Source organism: Maylandia zebra, linkage group LG23, assembly GCF_041146795.1.
Source record: "Maylandia zebra isolate NMK-2024a linkage group LG23, Mzebra_GT3a, whole genome shotgun sequence".
NCBI classification, from domain to species: Eukaryota; Metazoa; Chordata; class Actinopteri; order Cichliformes; family Cichlidae; genus Maylandia; species Maylandia zebra.
This window is the reverse complement of record NC_135188.1, coordinates 4,479,664-4,493,830: the sequence shown is the minus strand read 5'-3', so window position 1 is coordinate 4,493,830 and position 14,167 is coordinate 4,479,664. Positions and strand designations below refer to the sequence as shown.

The 14,167-nt window shown below is 40.0% G+C and overlaps 1 protein-coding gene across 7 annotated transcripts in view; it reads left to right on the top strand.

Annotated features, from left to right (window-relative positions):
- The window catches only part of ap3d1 (adaptor related protein complex 3 subunit delta 1), a 28,239-nt gene that overhangs the window by 3,276 nt on the left and 10,796 nt on the right, over positions 1-14,167 (top strand). For 3 of the 7 annotated variants that reach the window (XM_076880066.1, XM_076880062.1, XM_076880061.1), the window contains exons 2-22: positions 392-487; positions 1,359-1,439; positions 1,653-1,733; positions 1,854-1,961; positions 2,132-2,261; positions 4,209-4,348; positions 4,483-4,556; positions 4,673-4,722; positions 5,116-5,165; positions 5,403-5,451; positions 7,218-7,363; positions 7,686-7,834; positions 7,946-8,176; positions 8,472-8,703; positions 8,840-8,985; positions 9,199-9,340; positions 10,437-10,508; positions 10,635-10,710; positions 10,872-11,095; positions 11,382-11,455; positions 12,608-12,631. In XM_076880066.1, the coding sequence (XP_076736181.1) occupies positions 392-487; positions 1,359-1,439; positions 1,653-1,733; positions 1,854-1,961; positions 2,132-2,261; positions 4,209-4,348; positions 4,483-4,556; positions 4,673-4,722; positions 5,116-5,165; positions 5,403-5,451; positions 7,218-7,363; positions 7,686-7,834; positions 7,946-8,176; positions 8,472-8,703; positions 8,840-8,985; positions 9,199-9,340; positions 10,437-10,508; positions 10,635-10,710; positions 10,872-11,095; positions 11,382-11,455; positions 12,608-12,631 (2,375 nt within the window). The remainder of the gene's footprint in view (positions 1-391; positions 488-1,358; positions 1,440-1,652; positions 1,734-1,853; positions 1,962-2,131; positions 2,262-4,208; positions 4,349-4,482; positions 4,557-4,672; positions 4,723-5,115; positions 5,166-5,402; positions 5,452-7,217; positions 7,364-7,685; positions 7,835-7,945; positions 8,177-8,471; positions 8,704-8,839; positions 8,986-9,198; positions 9,341-10,436; positions 10,509-10,634; positions 10,711-10,871; positions 11,096-11,381; positions 11,456-12,607; positions 12,632-14,167) is intronic. The other 4 variants (XM_004554967.3, XM_076880065.1, XM_076880063.1 and 1 more) reach the window with 3 other exon arrangements.

Below are 14,167 nucleotides of genomic sequence, written 5' to 3'. Positions count from 1 at the left end.
TCCACACGGCAAACAGCTCCAGTGTAAGGGTTTAATTTGCTGTGTGATGTCCCAAATTAATGGTAACTCTCTATTCATCACAAGTTTGAGTGTGAGCTTTGTGCACGAGATGAATGTATTTTCAGAACTGTTTATCAAAATATATTTATACCTGGCCCTGTAAATACCTACATACATCAAGCCACATGTGATAATCTTGTAGGTTAGTGGTAGAAAGAAAGAAGCAGTTAAACTTGGGAAAAACACTCATTCAGTTCTTGGTTAGTGTCTTGGAAAGCGACAGCAGAAAGATCAGAATTTTCCAGCCTGCTCGCAGCCTCCCTCTCCGGATATCAGTCCACCTAATCTGATCTGGTGTCTGTTGTTTGCCCTCTCCTTTGTCTGCCCCCAGGCCAAGTACATCTCCACATGCATCGATGAGATCAAACAGGAGCTCAAGCAGGACAACATCGCTGTCAAAGCCAATGCTGTGTGCAAGCTCACCTACGTAAGACCTCTCACCCGCCACGGATTCACCGACTTTGTCTGTCAAATCTACTCTCTCACACACACACACACACACACACACACACACACACACACACACACACACGAGCTATTGTATACACCTGTCAACATAAGCCCACCATGTGGCTTCGTTGTGCTGTAGCTTAGTAGCAAGTTATGCTGTTGTACTTTTCTTTACAGCACACCTAAAATTAACAAAGGAAAAAACTAAAAAACACAATAAAAAGACGAGACTCTGTTTATAACAACTACTTAGTTGTAGTGCAAGAATACTTGGCATATATTTTAATTCACAAATGAATCCTTCATCTGTCCTAAATCAGCTCCACTAGCATATTGTGACATATTTTGTTGACATGCACACAATGGAAAATTGCGACTTGCTGTGACACTGTAGATGAAAACCACACAAAAATCTGTGGTTAGTATCTTTTCTACCCAAACAGAAACAAGCTGAGTCAAATAAAGCCTTATTTCCTCTTATACTTTCATCAGATCAAATGGAAGTGCTACTATTTCGCAAAGTAAAGTAGTGCATTTTTACAAAAACACATTCAAGGCTGTGTGTGTGTTTCTTGTTTTTGTTAAGATTAGTCACTTCACAGCCAAACGTCGAGCAAGTGACACTTACTGAGAACATTGTCCAATTCCCGTTGAAATGAAATTGCTCTGTCTATTTATAGTCAAGGTACACATTTAGATTTAGATGTCTTGTTGTGGCCGGCATCAGTATTCACTTTGAGAGCTTTCAGCCCAAATCAATTATTCTCTCTCTGTACCTCGCCGGAGCAGCTTAGAGCTCACCCTCTTCCTTTTAGTCACAATCTATGTCTGTCTCCTCTATGTTGCAGCTTCAAATGCTGGGCTATGACGTCAGCTGGGCTGCTTTCAACATCGTTGAAGTCATGAGTTCCTCAAAGTTCACGTACAAGGTAAGTCTGGGATGTCAGGATTGGTCGTGGAAGTGCAGGACAGAGTAATGCAAATGGAAAGGAAGATGCACACCCAGAATTTACAAAGTGATGTAGTCACAGCTGAGTGAGCTGTATAAGTGGATCTCTGTGGTGCTGCAACAGGCTGACGAATGTTTGTAGTAATGTAATATAATAGCAGTATGTTCTTTATGCTTGCTTGCTTGCCTACAGAGGATTGGCTACCTGGCAGCCTCACAGTGCTTTCATGAGAACACAGACGTCATCATGCTGACAACCAATCAAATTCGAAAGGTCAGCGATGCACATGTTTTGTGAACTCTGTAAATATCTCCTTACTGTTAGTTTTCCCTCAGCTAATATTTTCTTTCTTTTTTGTTTTTCTTCCTATTTTTTTTAATCTATTTCTCCCAGGATCTCAGCAGCCCCAACCAGTATGACACAGGTGTTGCCCTCACTGGTCTGTCTTGTTTTGTGACCCCTGACTTAGCTCGGGACTTAGCTAATGACATCATGACATTGGTGAGTAAGTCCTGAGGTGTACCCACATGACTTCTGCTCTTTTCTCTTTTTCTTTTTTTGCTCGTTACCATTTACTTCAGTCAAATAAGCTGTCATTCCAGGGTTGTTGTTTTTTTTTTGTTTTTTTTTTTACATCTTTAAAAATGTGTATTTACTGTCTTCTACTGCAGATGTCCCACACTAAACCTTACATCAGAAAAAAAGCTGTGTTGATCATGTATAAGGTGTTTCTCAAGTATCCCGAGTCCCTGCGCCCAGCTTTTCCCAGGCTCAAGGAGAAACTCGAGGACCCAGACCCAGGTATCAGAAAACACAGTATTTATCCAGTCTGCTAGGGAACGTTTGTTTCTCATTTCCGCTCATGAAAAAGAGAGATCATTTGCTGGTTTTTCTAGTACATTTGATTTGTGCCCCATGTCCACAAACCTTTTGTTTTCACTGAGCTTTAATAGACACAGCTGGAACTTTTGGGGCCTCTGTGTACATGAACCGAGCGCCACATGATATTTTTTTTGGTTAAAATCATACTCTCAGATTTGGGCGATGACTGTCTTTTTTTTACTAATCACATCGTGAGCCAATCAAGCTTTTCCTAAGTTCATTTGGAAAAAATTACAAAAGGTACAGAAAAATTTGGACAGTGTTATTATTTTTAAGGTGCTGTTTTTAAGTATTTTTTTAAGTGTAGTTGTTAGTAACTGTTGATTGTGTATATAAATGGTGGATTAAGCCACCTTGATGTCACATTTTACCCAAGATTAGCTGTTTGGTGGCTGCTGAAGAAAACACTAGAATTTGACTCACCACCACTGAAGCACATTTTTTTTTGGATACTTTAACAAGACAATAAAGCTTCTTTCAGGTTTATGTGTAATTAATTTAACGCAGTTGTGTCAAATACTGGCATATTTATTTCCCTACGGACGGCGTACGAAAAGGGGTTTTCAGGCCAACTTGACTGTGCTTGACATGGATGACGCTCCGTGTTGGTCAAATGCTGATTGGTTGGCAAATGGGCCAGAACAGGGAAGGGATCGATGGCAGAGTTCACTGGGAATTGAAAGAGCTTGGGAAAAAAATTTAAAGATCCAAAAATACAGCATGAAAAGTACAGATTGTGGCTACAGTGGATACTTCTCGTTGTTTGTAACACTTGGTTTCACTTCATCATTTAGTATGTCATAACTTTGCTTTGCTCAGCGGCTGGCTGACAGAATAAGCAAGAGTCGCCCACATACTGGTTGTAACATGTTGTGCAGTGCCCCCATCCACAGCAGACGCTGTCTCCAAGCAGACAGGCTGTCCATGGACTGCTAGTGGACGACCAAGGTGTTATCACTGCTGAAGCATCATTTTAGCTAAATTCACAAGGGTACACCACAGCAGATGGAGCCTTGGCTTTTTTAGCCCTTCTGTGTTGGTTTTGAGTTCTAGATTATCAGGTTGCTGCTTTTTGGTAAATTTGCCAAAGTTGGCCTGCTCGTCTTATGTTTCCGTACCAGCAATAGCTATTCCCGTGGACTTCACCGCATCGTTCAGCTACCGCTTCTGTGAGTCTCACATCCTTCCAACAGACTCCAGCTGGGAATGTTAGTCCTTGTATTGTTATCTGCTGCAAACTGGACAGCAGCTGCAAGTAGAGCTTGCACCAGATGAAGAAGTGGTTTTGTGAGTCACTCCACTAAGCTGTCTAAGGCTGCAGAGCAAAGCAAGCGATACTGTCACCAGCTGCAGTCCAAGACACTACAGTTGGACTTGCAGGGGTCGAAAGACTCGGTGGAGAAGCAGCTAATGGTTAGCAACACCAGAACTTTTACATTAAAGTATACTCCAGAAAGCATTACAAATTAAGACTGTCCACAATATAAGACATCAGATCCCCTAACTGAACCCCATAAATGATTCAGCAGCAACGAATATGTGATTAAAGAAGGCTTGGGTATGGTGCTGAGCCAGGACTTCCAAGACTGCAAGACAATACTGCTGACTCTCTTCTGGTTTTAGATGGTTTCATACTTACTACTCTACTCTATTTAATATCTCACTTTTTTATCCAGTTATGACGACAGTACAAATTCCATTCTTTTATTATTACATGCTTTGTTTTGTATGTTGGACTGCAGTCATTGGACATTACATTTTTTTTCTTTAATAACAGACTACATAGTTTTTCAATGTTCTTTTAAAGAAATTAAGCTTTTGTAGTTTTCAATACTTGTTTCCTGATGTTATATTCTCTCCTTTTAGGCGTCCAGTCAGCAGCAGTAAATGTCATATGTGAGCTGGCCAGGAGAAATCCCAAGAACTACCTGTCATTGGCCCCGCTTTTCTTCAAACTCATGACTTCCTCTACTAACAACTGGGTTCTCATTAAGATCATAAAGCTGGTAAGACTTTACATTTACATTTTAGTAGTTAGTAACTGAATAGATTTAAATATATACTTTTATATATTTAGTGTACCAGCTTCTGAAAGGTGATTGTGGACAAACAAAATCCAGAAATTCTGTGTATCTTGTAGTTTGGTGCACTCACACCGTTGGAGCCACGGTTGGGGAAGAAATTGATTGAACCTCTAACAAATCTAATCCACAGGTGAGAGGAAATTCTCTTTTATTGTATTTCCCGTAGACGGTACAACAGTCTAATCTGATAAACAGCTCAATAATAATTCTAAACTTTCTCACCGTCCTGATGTTTTTCTCTCACAGTACCTCTGCCATGTCTCTGCTGTATGAATGTGTCAACACTGTGATTGCAGGTCAGTACAGCTGTTCTGTGGGTCACATCAAATCTCACTTAGCTTAGTGGCCCCAGCCCCATGTTTATTTCATCGTTTCAGTATATTTTTGCATCTGTGTTGAGAAATAAGCTTATACATTGATCTTCAAAAAATACAGTGTAGTGTCTTATCTGTATTTGCTCTTTTCAGTCCTCCTACGTGCTAAAACCACATTTTCTTAGCTTTGCTTGAATGAATAAGTGGAATTTGTACAAGTTAAATTTTAACTTGTATACTGGCGCTTAAACATCCTTGAGATTTAGCAGAGGTCTTTTTCCTCACGTGTTCTGATCTTTATTTGTTTTGGTTTTTTTAAACTTGCTCATAAAAAATCGTTCTCAGATGTAATTGTTTCCTTGTGCTACATTACAGTGTTGATTTCTTTGTCCTCGGGGATGCCTAACCACAGTGCTAGTATCCAGGTAATCTCCTCAGTTCCTCTCTTTCATCAACATATTCACGTGTTTAGTTGCAGATTTTTAACCCTTTCCACTCCAGTTGAATCACAGTGCATGCCGTCTGATCCAACATAGCTTAAGTAGAAACACAGCAGCCATCAGACAGGCCAGAAAGTCTCACAAAGTTCCTGGTGTGGAAAGGTTTTCCGTGGTGATAACAGATCTGTCCCTCTCCCTCTCTGTTTTTTGTCTCCCCCACAGCTCTGTGTGCAGAAACTGCGAATCCTGATAGAAGACTCGGACCAGAACTGTGAGCCCTCTGTCAATGCCTGCAGTGTGTCATTTTCTCATTGTCTGCGTGTTTTTGACTATGGAACAGTCCACCCTTTTAGACGACAATAACATAGACCTCCTGACTCTGGATAACTCGAACATTACTACCTTTTCACTCTCAATTGGGCGTCCTGCTTGGAATACCATTGCACTTAAGTCACATCCACCCGGTCTCCAACAGAATAGACACAAAAAATTACCCAATTTTAATTTTTTAAAAATATTTTCTTTGCTTCACTCTAGAGGGGCTTAAATTTGTTATACTATAAGTTGTTATTACATTCTCTTTGCACACAGCCATTTGGAGCTTAGATTTCTACATTCGGGTATTCGAGTTGTCTGGATCTTAAAACGTAGATAACTGTGCGTGTGTAAAGTAAATTGTAGACTCCTGGTCATAGGCTACATCCACTCTAAAATGTTTCCCATATCAGTCCTAAATCACTGTAATAGTGAGTACTCAAAGGCATAAAGTCATGCTTTTTAAAAGGAAAACTTATTAGTGTGGACATGGCCTTAATAGAGTAGACTGTGAACCTGTGGTTCAATGTTTTATCCTTTCATTGATCACTGCTGTGCCCCTGTTTCGTTTCACAGTTATACTTGGGTATAAAACTTTCCAAAACATCAGTGAGTAAAGCCGTAAATATGTAGCGATTCCCTTGTGACGATGCTTAACTGGTAAAGTATTTAATCTCAGGGCCCACTTAAAAGCCCTGAGTAAATTCATGTAGAACACTTGTTGAATTAGGACTGAGTAAAAGTCAGGTCACATACTTTTTGGTGATGATGCCATTAGATGGAGTGCAGGTAACTAAGGGTTCAGTCACATTTAGGCATGTATCATTATTGGGTTATTATTGCCAACCAGTCAGGGTTGGCAGCATTAATAATAGTAATAATAATAATAATAATAATAATAATAATAATAATAATAATAATAATAATAATAATAATAATAATAGTTATTAATATTAATTATAAATGTTATTGATAAATACTTGGTGAGCTTAAATGAGTCTTCAAAAATGCAATGCCAGCTGAAAATGGAGAATTTTCACCTTCAAAGTAAAAGTTGTGCTTTACCATCTTCTTCTGCCTCTTCCATGCAAAATAAGGGCGACCATGGCAACATGCTAGCAACCAAAACAGTCACAATTAAAACCATAGGTTAAAAGAAATATGTTTCAAAAATGTGTGTAGCTTTTTCTTGTTCAGCACATCACTGAACTTCCACAAGTCCACATCAGTGGTCACTTCTCTAATCTAAGCACTGCAGTGATCAGCTTCACTGATCCAAGGTCAGTATAACACCCTTTTATTGATCACAGAACCTGAGAGGGGGGGGAATGAGCTGCCAGGGGTATGAGAAAGGATAAAGCAAAACAAGACTGTGTCCCAGTGTGTGTTGTCCCGTGTGCGTGTTTGTATGTCCTTTCCATCTTTTTGTGTGTTTTGTGTTTATTTCCTGTTTTAATTTATTTTTGTTTTTGCTGTGTGATTTATATTTTTTATAGATTAGCGAAGTGAAGATGAGCATAGAAAGAGTTCATAGTGTATTAAAGTTATTACATACATATGATTATTACTGCAGTCACAGTAATGTAAAGCTAATCAGGTTTAAGAGTGATGGCATATAGCAAGGTGAACAAAATATACTTGGTAACGTGTGGAGATTTCAAGGGTTGTTGTGTGTCCTTTTTTAACTACACTAAGGTAGCGTGTTTTTGCGTATTTCTGTAGTGAAGTATTTGGGCCTGCTGGCGATGTCAAAGATCCTGAAGACCCACCCCAAATCAGTGCAGTCTCATAAAGACCTCATTCTCCAGTGTCTGGATGACAAGGATGAGTCCATCCGTCTGAGAGCTCTGGACTTGCTCTATGGCATGGTATGCAGCCAAACTTTTGACTTTTGTTTTATTCAGTGTTCACGAAAACTAATGTTGAATATTTTTAGATCCGGATTATGCTTGTTTCAGTCTATTCTAAAGAATACGGTGCAATGCAATACAAAAAACAGAACTTTCGCTGTAACTACTTTGCTGTAGCTCGGTATAATAAAACGGCTTTGCTAGCACTCACACACTAAAGTGTCAAGTACAATAGATACCGTAAACTGTTACTGCCAACTGTAGAACTCTGCAAATGGTGCTGTTTGATCTAGTAAAGTAATAATTCTCTGTGGTCACTTGTGGGTTCTGCTCTTTGCAGGTGTCCAAGAAGAACTTGATGGAGATTGTAAAGAAGCTGATGATACATGTAGACAAAGCCGAAGGAACCACCTACAGAGATGAACTGCTCACAAAAATCATTGACATCTGCAGCCAGAGCAACTACCAGTATATCACCAACTTTGAATGGTTAGTTTACCAGCAGCACTGTCCTGTGCTTCACTCTGAGGTGTGTCAGTTTGCTTTACATTTGCTGTTTGTTGTAGTTATATACACGCCCTCTCCATGTCTGCCCAACAGGTACATTAGTATCCTAGTAGAGCTGACCCGACTAGAGGGCACACGGCACGGCCACCTCATTGCCTCTCAGATGCTGGATGTGGCCATACGAGTCAAAGCCATCCGGGTCTTTGCTGTTGCCCAGATGGCTACCCTGCTGGACAACGCCCACCTGCTGACAGGCAACATGCAGAGAAACGGCATCTGTGAAGTGTTGTATGCTGCAGCCTGGATCTGTGGGGAATTCTCAGAGTAAGTCATTAGAAGTAGTCAGTATAGTTGGTATATTTAAACTCTCTGCCTGACGCTAAAGGTTTGGCAAACAGAAGAGACAGAGCAAATACCGTTTTACTCTGTAAGAGCAGATGAGTCAGGACAGAGTTAATGCAGTCATATAATATGTAGTATGTAGTGTGTTGTGTGTATTTATTTTGCACAGTCACAAATGTGTGTAACCCAAACACTGTACTGCTGTATCTGTTTGGGAACCTTCCTGAGGGTTGAGAGTACCAAACCTGAAATAACAGAAATCTTCCCCTCGTTTTAGACACCTGGAGAATCCCGTGCAGACTTTGGAGGCCATGCTGCGTCCTAAGGTCGCGACCCTACCTGGTCACATCCAGGCTGTATATGTGCAGAATGCAGCCAAGCTGTTTGCCACCATCCTGAAGAACCAAGAGGGGAACACAGACAGCACAGCTGCACAGGAAACCAGCCAGATGATGATAGACAGGCTACCACTGTTTGTCCAGAGTGCTAACCTCGAGGTGCAGGAGAGGGTAAGATAAATGAAGACTGAAAGAGCCAGAGTCCTTACAGAGCCTGACCTTTAATGCTTCACAGATTACAAGGTTACCTACTGCATACAAATCGGATAAATACCTGCAATCTACAGTTCCTCTCCTTTTTCCTCAGGCGTCCTGCATCCTGCAGCTAGTTAAATACATCCAGAAACTGCAGCAGAAGGATGTAGAAGTAGCAGAAGAAGTCAGCGCGTTGTTTGCTGGAGAACTCAATCCTGTAGCTCCAAAGGCACAGAAGAAAGTGCCTGTTCCCGAAGGGTACGTTGGCTCAGCACATGAGATAAACAAAACAAAACTGCAATATCACATATTTTTACAGTTTATAATCTTTTTGCTTAAAATGCAGTGTTTTTGTTTCTCACCTTTGAGGTGTAGCAGCAAGAGTAACTAAAACGTTTCGGCATTTATGCTGCATGTGTCTGCTTTTGAGTTTTTCATAATGGAATACAACAACCATGTTTGTGTGTGTAGGCTGGACCTGGATGCTTGGATCAATGAGCCTCCTTCTGAAAGCGAGTCTGAGGATGAGCAACCCAAGGCTATTTTTACCAAGGAGGAGCCCAAACACTCACGCCCCCGTCACACAGAGGTGGACGAGAAAGAGCTGGCAAGGGTGCGTAGGTTGGTCTTTGTATCATTGATAAACTGCAAAGAGCAGTTATGATCCAGGACTCCATGTCCAAATTAGTTTTTTGTTTTAGCTTGTAACATTTGAGGTGTTTAACCTTTTTGTGTTGTTACTGAAATTTTTATAATGTCAGCTGAAAAAATTGCCACCAGAAATAGTTTCAAAGCAACTTCTCAATTTTAACTGATGGAACATAGAACAAAAACAGTACACAACTCTGACTTTTTTGTTGTTGTTTTAACGGACAGGATTAGTAAAAGTCTCATCATTTTCATACCGTTTTCTTTTACAAAGTGCTGACTAATAGAAAGAGTAGAGTATGGTTTAAAGTGATCATGGAGGAAAAGAGGAACAGAGATGTTGGCCCTGCAGTCACTACATGTTAATGCCACCTCAGCAGATGGGTTTCCCTTAAAAAAGCCTTAAAACCAGTTGGACTTGTGCTTTCTTTATCAGGGGAAATTGACATTTGGTTTTCCATCTTCCCCTCTGAAATAACTTTTCGTATCTGAATTAATTTTGTTCTGAGTGTTGCTCTGTGGCTCTTCTGCCACCTAAGACAGAGGTTTGAGGTTGGGGAGGAAACTGTCTGCAGATTGGACGAATCCGGTCCTGTAAGCACTAATTCCAACAGTAGGAAATCCCACCGTGTGCACTTCTTCTGATCTGTAGCAGTCATAGACGCGCATCAAGACTTTGAAGCAGAATTGTAAGGTTTGATCTTAGTTTTAGAAAGTGACAGACCGACGATGCTGCCAGCACTGTTTCTAGTCTTGGATATGAATTATTTATTGTTTCGGTACATTACTTTAAGTGTTGTTATATGCCAAAGCCTTCAGGTTTTTTCATCATTGATTTTTTTAATTTATTTTTTATTTATTTATTTTTTTAAAATGAACGGTAACATATGTGATAAAATGGTCTGTGACTGTTTATTAAAGTTGCCATTGACTCAGAATCAATATTAATCTCCTCAGACTCACAGTTAGTAAATCTGGCTTCCCCCTTGGATCCCAGCTCATGCTATAAGTGACGTAGGCTGTTCGTGAATTCATATTATATTTCTTGTTTCCACTACAAGAGGAGAGAAGCCAGAAAGCAGGAGCAAGCCAACAACCCATTCTACATCAAGGCCTCTCCATCTTCTCAGAAGGTATGCTCACCGTCTTCAGTAATTACTTTGTGTTGGTAGTCATTTTCACTGCACAGGGTATTTAGTAAAAGTAGTTACGCTCATGTATGGCAAAACCCTTTTTGAGATGAATTCTTTTATGTGTAGGTGTACCAGGAAGCTCCAGGAGTGGAACACATCCCAGTCGTGCAGATTGATCTCAGCGTGCCTCTCAAAGTCCCAGGTGGGACACGCAATCCTTATATTACTACAAAAACTAAAAAAAGGAACCCCAATATAACTATCATAACTTCACCTGAATCTAAGTGCAGCCTTACTTGCAAACATACTGTTGTGTCACAATTTTTCTATTCGTATACTGAAAATTATCAACGTTACCCTTAGCTACAACTCCCTCCCACCCCACAGGTCTGCCTATGTCTGACCAATACGTTAAACTAGAGGAGGAGCGTCGGCAGAAAGAGAGAGCAGAGAAAAAGAAGAAGGAGAAGAAGAAGAGGAAAGAAAAACGCAGTGGGCGAGGGAAGAAACACGACTCAGGCCCAGAGAGCGAGGAGGACATCACACCTGCACATGTGGTCGACATTGTTACAGAGGAGATGCCAGAGGTAGGCATGTGGTGACATCAATGGAAGAAGACTTTTTATAAATACTAAGTTTAAAACATTCTGTAAGTTGTTGTTGAAGCCTTCTTTTTCCGCCTGGTCCTTCTTTCTATGTAGTGTTGAAAGTTTTATTACTTTATTATTTAATTTAGTTAATGTTAATTATTTTACACTGACATGTTCAAGGAAAATCATTTTCACTCAGTTTTTTATAAATATATTTTTACTGTATCATCACAAAGATCACTGGAAGTCAGTAGCTCAGCTAATCTCTTGTTTTGTCCTACAGAATGCCTTACCCAGCGATGACGATGACAAAGACCCCAATGACCCTCACAAAGCCCTGGACATCGACCTGGACAAGTGAGTTTTATTTTACATGTGTTCGACCTTCATCACTTTAACTGCTGATTTTGAAGATGCTGAAGTCATCATTTTTATATCTAAACTAGTCTGCCAGGCACTGAAATTTAAGATTTTCCACCCAAAGTTGTTGTTTGTGTTGTGTACCTTGTTTTAAAGCTGGAGGATTTCTAGTTTGAAGTCCAGTTATGTCAGAAAATAACTGAATAGTGAGTTCAACAGAGAGCTGTTTGAAAGGAATCTATCAAAGTCAAACTGAAAAGCAGACTTTAGGTTAAATTCAAGTGGTTGAACAAAGAAATCGTATCAACAACCAGATGTAGCTTATTTACAGTCCTGTGTCATTGGGGCTGTTTTGTGGACAGATTTAGGCTGTTTTTTGAATTAAGCATGTAAAAGGTTTGCAGTCGATTCCAAGTGTAGCGTTTGCATTTGGAAGCAGTTCATTCAAATTCAAATACAAAAGCCGTTCTCAAAGGGGATCTTATTTCAAATGAATCGAGCCAAACCTAGCGTGCACAAATAAAACAAATTTACTAGAGAGAGTGTGGGAACATAAGAAGTGGCCAAATCAGCATTTTGGAACATTCAGAAAAAAATGAAGCACCTGTGAACATGAAAAGGCCCAGGCCATGATGTAAGTCAGCAGTGGTGCATGATCGCAGGATGCTTTCCATGGTAAAGAAAAAACACATCACAGCATCTAGGCAGGACACTAATCTCCACAATGTAGACACACGATTAGCCAAAAACGCCTTTAAAAAATAATAAGCCATGAACTTTGATTCCCTGCAATTATGTCAAGTTGTCCAATTATATTTGAGTTGATGAAAATGGAGGACTTTGTATAAAAATGACCACTGTGGTCAATGCTAATATTTTTCTTAAATCCTCCAAATTTAACCTAAAAGTTGCATTTTAATCCTTTTGTTTCAAACCTGTTGTTTTGGTGTACTGAGGCAGAGAGATAAAAACTGTTGCTCTCCAAACATTTCATGAAAGTGTAGTTTTAGCATTTATTCCTGAAGCTTTCCAGTCACAGCATTAAAGCCAGTGTGACCAGCCCTCTCCCTCCTCGCACTCCTCCTCATGCTTTCTGCTTCCTCTTTTCTGTGCCTACACACATCCATTACTGCCTCTTTGTGTGGGCAGCTTATTGGAAACAACTGCGCGCAGGTGAGTAGCACCCCAGCCATAGGGCCTGACCTCTGACTGTGCACAGGTCACCTTTGTCTTTCTCTCTGTCTTGCTTTCCAAGTAGCTGTCCTGCTCTTTTCAACTAATATAGCTGTCTGTTCCTTACCTATCTGAAGCTTGTAATGTCCACTTTCTCTTTTTGCTCTTCTTCCCTTCGATCTGTTCTTTAGTTGTAGCATTTGACCTAGTGATGCATAACGATATTGTAGTATCCCGCCTCTCTTAAAACTGCTTCTTTTTCTTTTTTCTTTTTTTTTAATGTTCTTGAAAATATCAGCATCTCTATTTCTGAACAAGCAGTTCTGATTTATCTGTCCTTAAAGAAAGGGAAACAAAATGATTTCCTAGAAAGAAAGAAAATAAGAACTGGCTGCTGATGTTCTCAGGACTTAATCTTTCACCCTTTAAATTCCCAGAATAGTTTCCTAAAAGCATGTTGGCTCTTCTTTTTCTTGTACTGGGCAATCGGCATCAACATGCTTTTAGAAACCTATCCCAGCGGTTCGACGCAATAGTGTAATTCTTTTCTCTTAGATCTGCTCAGCTGAGTTTAGTAGACTTGGCATGCCCCCAGACTGTCTCCAGCTGTTTTTAAGTGGATACGCTTTGCCTGCCCTCAGTGGAAAAAGATGTGGCCTTAAGCCAAGGATAGAATGTGGATCGTTTGAATAATGTGTTGATGAGATCATGCAGGACAAGCTGTAAACAGTTTTGGTCTTATAAATTAATGTTTACTTACAAAAACACATGTGGAAGTCTTTCTTTTGGATTGTAATTCTAAAAGAAAAATGACACCACAAAAGCAAGGTTACTTAATTCTAGGAATTTAAAGCTGAAAGAATAAAACCAAAAAAGAAAATTTACTTAAATTGGAGACTGATGACACAGCATGGTTTTATATAATATCTATATTAGATTTTATATTATATATATAAAGATTTTCCAACAGGGGGCTATAGTGCACGCTACTAACTCCTAATTTCCGGCTTTTAAGACATACAGTGGGGCAAAAAAGTATTTAGTCAGCCACCGATTGTGCAAGTTCCCCCACTTAAAATGATGACAGAGGTCAGTAATTTGCACCAGAGGTACACTTCAACTGTGAGAGACAGAATGTGAAAAAAAAATCCATGAATCCACATGGTAGGATTTGTAAAGAATTTATTGGTAAATCAGGGTGGAAAATAAGTATTTGGTCAATAACAAAAATACAACTCAATACTTTGTAACATAACCTTTGTTGGCAATAACAGAGGTCAAACGTTTACTATAGGTCTTTACCAGGTTTGCACACACAGTAGCTGGTATTTTGGCCCATTCCTCCATGCAGATCTTCTCGAGAGCAGTGATGTTTTGGGGCTGTCGCCGAGCAACACGGACTTTCAACTCCCGCCACAGATTTTCTATGGGGTTGAGGTCTGGAGACTGGCTAGGCCACTCCAGGACTTTCAAATGCTTCTTACGGAGCCACTCCTTTGTTGCCCGGGCGGTGTGTTTTGGATCATTGTCATGTTG